Source organism: Tachysurus fulvidraco, chromosome 7 (assembly GCF_022655615.1).
Source record: "Tachysurus fulvidraco isolate hzauxx_2018 chromosome 7, HZAU_PFXX_2.0, whole genome shotgun sequence".
Taxonomy (NCBI): domain Eukaryota; kingdom Metazoa; phylum Chordata; class Actinopteri; order Siluriformes; family Bagridae; genus Tachysurus; species Tachysurus fulvidraco.
Genome location: NC_062524.1, coordinates 10,549,332 through 10,555,974, shown reverse-complemented (window position 1 = coordinate 10,555,974; position 6,643 = coordinate 10,549,332). Strand labels below are relative to the sequence as shown.

The 6,643-nt window shown below is 37.4% G+C and overlaps 1 protein-coding gene across 4 annotated transcripts in view; it reads left to right on the top strand.

The window, feature by feature from the left end:
• arhgef1a (Rho guanine nucleotide exchange factor (GEF) 1a) overlaps positions 1-6,643 on the top strand; it is a 70,858-nt gene that overhangs the window by 33,121 nt on the left and 31,094 nt on the right. For all 4 annotated transcript variants that reach the window (XM_047816360.1, XM_047816361.1, XM_027143937.2 and 1 more), the window contains one exon: positions 5,088-5,250. In XM_047816360.1, coding sequence (XP_047672316.1) covers positions 5,088-5,250 — 163 coding nt within the window. The remainder of the gene's footprint in view (positions 1-5,087; positions 5,251-6,643) is intronic.

The following is a 6,643-nucleotide window of genomic DNA, read 5'->3' as shown; positions in this document are numbered from 1 at the left end:
CTACATTGAGGCTACAGGGCCACAGGAGCATTTAAAAACTGGAGCAGTGGAGATGAAGGCTTTCTCTTTCACTCCACACACATTCACACACCAGAGTGTGTGTTTAAGCAGCCCACTCCACTACAAGTCACATGACTCAAGTTGAGTTTCAGTTTGCATGCGCACACGGATACGAATCAAACCGAATGGCTTAGGTTTTTTTTTGTACAGTTTTTTCCGCACCCCGTACCTACATTCCCATGGCAACCCTTAATGATAGAGCATTGTAGCTGCAAAAGAGGAAGTGCTTGCTCTCTGTTTCCTGTGCAGCATATCCAAAAAGTGGTGCAGCACCAGAAATAGAGTAGTATTGCAATCACGATGGAAATTGGTACACTGTTTCTTTAGTGTACACAATGAACTACAGCAATATCTAGATATTTGTGGCTTTTACTTTTCACTGCGTGCTATGTGTGTGTCGAACTGGGTTCATATTTATATATTAATATGTGTATCACATAACTACAGTACAGCCACTGACAGTAATCTACGGTAGGGTGCAAAGGTTTGTGCAAGAATCAACATGTTTAGTACTGAGACAGATTTCAGACTGAGATGAATCTACTATATTTTTGCTGTTTGAGAAATCCTTGTTTTATAACTCATGCTTTTAATAATTTAGTGCATAACTCAAATAGTATGATTATGTGTTTTGTGAATTCTGCTTTTTGTTGTGTATTAGTAATTACATTGATGAACAGAATGGTTGTAAAGTTTAATATTTTCTAGAATCAAGTTGTATTTGGGCATGTTTATTTATTAATTATTATTTTTATTTATTTGAACCCAAGTTAGTGGGCTGAGAGTTTTGAAACTTACCATACATTAGGGTTTCGTATACACAACACTTGAAAATATATATTACAGAAAAATAACAGAAAATTGCAGTGCAGTATGTGGAGTATAATACGCAGCCTCCAGGCAAGGTCTGTAATTATGTAAAGAAATAATAATGCCTTTGAGGAGGGGCAAAAGAAAATTACGCTGTTTTTTCCATTACCTGATCAGTTAGATCGTTCTTTTCTCGTATTTTTTAAAATCAGACCACTTTGTAGTCATGTTCGTCAGATGAATTTGTAAGTATTTTGTAATGGTTTGTGTTGCAGTATTTCTGGAATAAAAGCCCTGAATGTACAAGAAAGCACAAAATGAATTTCATACACTCAAGCAGAAAAGCCAAGGTCATGCTTTAAAGCTCTGCTGGAGGGTTTCAGGCTGGAGTGAGTCAGATGATCACACTTTTTAAATGTAGAACACATATACAGTATTTCTCCAGGAGTATTATTTTTGTCTGTACTTGGAAGCGAGTCTTTAACACAGTGCCAAACATGACACTGACAGGAAACGACGGTGAACAGGCCAGGTGTTGAAATTTGGAAAGAGCGAACGCTTTCAAATCTGGGAGATGGTTGCATACATTATACATAGCTGACACAGTACATAGTGAAATGAGATAACGTTTCTCCAGGACCATGGTGTTATATTCAATTCAATTCGATTCAAATTTCAAATTTATTTGTATAGTACTTTTAACATCGGACATTGTCTCAAAGCAGCTTTACAGAAATATTACAAAAAGTACAAAAAGTTTAACATTATTTAAAGTTTAGTATTAAACACAAGTTAAATATTAATATTAGACTTAGATGGAAGAGGAAGAAACCTTGAGAGGAACCAGACTCAAAAATGAACCTCATCCTCATTTAGGTTACACTGCATGGCGTGATTATAAACTGTTATAAACACCAGAGAGCGTTATTATGAATAATGTCCTTTCTACAGTCAGATACAGTCTGATAATTGTGCATTGATGAGGAGGTTGTTGTCCTTAAAGATGACATGGAGTTGGCATCTTCACTCTGAAAGTCCAAAATCTTCATATGGCAGAACACAACTTGAGCTGGTACATCTCTAGGATCCTCAGGGTTGGTCTCATCTCAGTAAAGGTCTGAAATCTTCATGACATCGAGCACATGGAACTGGAGCTGGTACAATCTCAGGATGGGCAAAAAAAGAGAATCAACTGACTAGAAGATAATGTGCATTTGATCAGATGTACTGGAGTATAGGGTTATAGGATGTATTATGTGTTATGTGTATGCCTGGCTAAAGAGATATGTCAGTCTACATAAAACAACCCACAGCTAAGCACTTAAAGTACGTTGTCCTAGTTCAGGTGCTAGTGTAAGGTCAACTCTGTCTTTGAACTCCTTTTCCCAGAACACACTCCCACCTACAAACACAGCCACTATCAACTAAAATTTGCAGCTCCACACAGTACTGGCATGTCTACAGTCTCGGTTCGGGGAATCACACACACACCTGTTTCCAATTACACACCCACACACACACACACACACACACACACACACACACACACACACACACACACACACACACACACACACATTGCTTAAAAAGAGACATTGATTCACACAAATTTTGTGACTGTTTGATTTTTAATTAAAAAAATAGATAATAAAAGTGTTTTTATTAACTGCATTTCATCAACCTAAACTTCTCCAATTGTGTCAGTGGTGCAGCCTCGGTTTCTAGGAATCTGTATCTACTGTATCACTAGCTGTACAGCCATGTGGTATGAAGTAAGTGATTGTGGTTTGAGCGTGAAGTCATTTCGTTATTGCAGTGTCCATGAATAAGTAGTACTGTGCAAAATAACCTTATTATCAAGTTTGGATTAAAACAATCAAGAAACAATCAATGAAGTTCATTTAAAGCAGTTTTGAAGCACTTTATTTGTCTGAAACATTTCATATCTCCAGTTAAAGTACTTAACCTTTACTATATCTACAATATTAATCTTTATAATTCATTATTTTAGTTTTTTTTTTTTTACTAATGGTTCTTGTTTACTGCTGTAAGTAGCCAAAAGAGGAAGTCAGAGAGTCATGAGTTGTCATTATATAAGGTCTGTCTTATAATCATTAGAGGTTCTGACAACAAGAGAATTAATGTCACTTACTTCAAAAAGTAGTGTTATTGCTTTTAGAGGGGACTTAAAAACATTGGCAAAAAAAAAAAAAACAGTTGCAAGTTTCCCTTTAAAGATCTAAAATGGTTCCTGTTAAGGGTTTTTTTTCTCACTTTTCACCCTGTTTACCATGAAGTAAAATTTTACTTGGCTTTTTCCTGCTTTATGAGATTTATTATGATTTTGGAAGCAATTTTCATTCATGCGGGTGAGTAACTAGTCCCGGAATAACTGGGGGTAAGGAATATAACCAGGAGGGTAATTAATTAAAGCTGTTTAAAGTTAAAGCTGATTTGCTTACAGATGTTGGCATCATGGCCAAATGAGTCCATTGTGCTGTAACTAGCTCCATAAGCATTAATGGGGAATCCAGATTATAATGGAGAATCTGAGCCAGATGTCATCACATAGTGAACCATGTTCCAGATGAAGACTCAGAATAGTATTTCAGTGGTTTGAACCAAACGCTAAAAATGTACTTTAGCTTAAAAAACAGACTGTATTTCAGCTACTTCAGTGTTTTAAACATGAACCATTACAACTTCTGTTGCACCTGCTTTTGTGCAGCTTTTTGTGGACAATCACATTCTTTGGACATGAATCAACCATTAAAACAGAACGTTTAAAGTTGATTGAACCTAAAAGCTTGCTTTAATTCTGTTTGCAAGTCAATAATAGTTACATTAGGGGCCATTGTGAGGCAAAAAGTAACCTCTATAACCAATCCATGAGTATTATTTATAGCCATGAACTAATCACTAAAGTTTCATGTGGACAGCTGACCCTCACACTACCATATGTGTTTTTTCTGCAATCTGTTGTCACAAAGAAGAAAGCACACAATTAAATGATGGAGAACATCTAGTGGAAAGACTTCACAGACGAGTGGAGCGCATTATAACAGCACAGAGAGAATAAATCCAGAATGGGATGTTCAACAGTCACATATGTGTGCGATTGTCAGGTGTCCACAAACATGAGTTTTTCTCATTGTTCACAATTTCATGCATCATGAAATACTGCATTTAATTAAGTGAACAGAATATTACTCAATAATAAGTAGTATACAAACATGCAACTTGAAATGATTGGAAGACAGTCTTTTTTGCAAGACCCCAATGAAAAAAGTCACTGAGGTAAACATTTGGCAGCTTTTCATCCATAGCAAAACACAGCCACTAAATACATGTTCAAGTTGTTTGAATAGTTTATTTTTTATCTAGTGAAACAGGAAGACTAGTCCAGTTTGTTGTTTTATACAGGTTACATTTCAATCATCCACCATACTCAGTTCTGTTATTATGATTCTAATCATCTTTTTTCTTCGAAGTGAAAGCCACTCCTTTTAGATTATTTTTTTTAGCTCAGATTACTTCCTGATTAAATGGTTGCTTATGAGCAAGATGGCTGATTCACTACACTTACACAATAAGCAGACTCACGGAAATTATGTGTAAGAGTATATCAGGAAAGAATAAAAGAAGCTGTTTTCTGTTGTTCTGAACTTAATGAAAAATAATTCAAGAAGGAATACAAATAATTGCGAGAATGATGACTATATCTAATACCATACCATAAGTGTGTTCACACTAAGTGAAAATTTAATATGCTTTGATTTCATTCAATTACGAGAATTAGTGAGATCAAACATTGATGTTGAGTGAGGAGGTCTGGGGTTCAGTCTGTGTTATAGTTTATCCCAATGGTGTTCAGTGGGGTTGAGTCAGAGCCAGGGATCTGTGCAGGACACTCCAACATTAACGCACCATGTCTTCATGGAGTACTGTGCTTTGAGGCATCGTCATGCTGGAACAGGGTTCGAGTCTCTTAGTTCCAGTAAAGAAATAAAAATGTAGACAATTGTATGCTATGAATTTTTGACAACAGGTTGGTGAACAAAATCGAATGTGATGGTCACGTTTTGCCTGGTTGTCTTAAAGTATTCACACACATCTGGGAACCCCGTCCTATAAAGATCTGTCATCACTGAATGACAATTAATCTGCTAAGCTACCTGATATTTCTCCTATGGAAACTTTTTCTTCTATTTTTTCAGAATAAGGAGAAGGAGCGGATGCGGGAGAGAGAAAGAGAGGCACGAGAGAGGGAGGCACGCTACACAAACGGCCACCTCTTTACCTCCCTCACAGTGAGTGGCACCACACTGTGCTCCGCCTGCAACAAGAGCATAACAGCCAAGGAGGCCCTCAGCTGCCCCAGTGAGTTTTACACACACACACACACACACACACACACACACACACACACACACACACACACACACACACACACATACACACAGAAATATTTAGAAAAGCAGACATTTATGATACAGGGCAAAAGCTTCAGTAAATGGATGATGTGCACATCAACCATGACAATGGTGAACATGTGATTTTAGAGACTTTGCATGTTTCATGGTTGTTGGTTGTTGGTGCCAGATGGACTAGATTGAATATTTCAGAAATTCTGGGACAGTCTCCAGGGTTTACACAGAAATGCAAAAACCTCCAGTGAGAGGCAGTTCAGTGATCAAGAACAACTTTTCACCTAGAGGTCGGAGGAGAATGGCCAGAATGGTTCGAGCTGACAGGAAGGATAATAAAATAACCATTATTTAATGTTGTGTTTAGCAGAAAAGCAGAACACAGATCACACCATACTGACCCCTGAGGTGTTTAGGCTGTAACGGCAGAAGACCACATCAGGTTACTCCCTTGGAAGTCTAGAACAGGAATCTGAAACGACAGTGGACACAAACTGGACCAGAACATATTTAGGCACATATTTCATTAGTTATCAAAACACAGGTTATGTTCCAAATCACACATGGGTGCAATATTCTACACCATTTTGCAGTAGAAACAGTGTGAGTGCAGTTTAGGCACTTATTTGATGATGCACTTATTTAACCGAAAAAACGTGGAATGTTTGACTCTTCATGCACTCAACACTCACAAACACTTAGCTTACGTAGTGACAGAGAGTCAGGGCTACCAGACACTGACACTAGATGAAAAAAAATTATCAAGATGGCCGATGATAATCCGGTGAACACGATATCATACAAATGACTCTTTAAAGCTACTAGCATTTAAAATCATCTGTCATCATCTGAGAAAAGGCTGTGTCAGTGTTCAATTTGAGATCATATTCAATACTCTTTTAAAATACACATATACTATACCCCAGAGCACACGGTGTGTGTATAGTCTGTAGAAGATGCAACTACAGGTTTTTTTTTTGAGGACAGAGTTGATAAAATTCTGAGGACATTTGGCCATTTTTGGTCCTCACACACTCGTAAAAATGTGAAATATCTCACAGTGATTACCCAAGGAGCAAGGCTTGAATCATGTAGGAGTGCATGATACCACGATTTGATAACTAACACATACTTTTCACATTCCTCTGCTAGCTGGAGTCATAGAGCAGGTTTGTCTGGCAGCGAGAGATACACAGATAATGTGCCCAGTACTCCCACACTCATCCATATATATATATAAATTGGGGTACACTTATTTGTATGGTTATCACACATTAAATTCTTACTGGTCCAGCCCTACATCCAACATACAGTACATACACACCCCCTCACATTCTTTCCTTAAA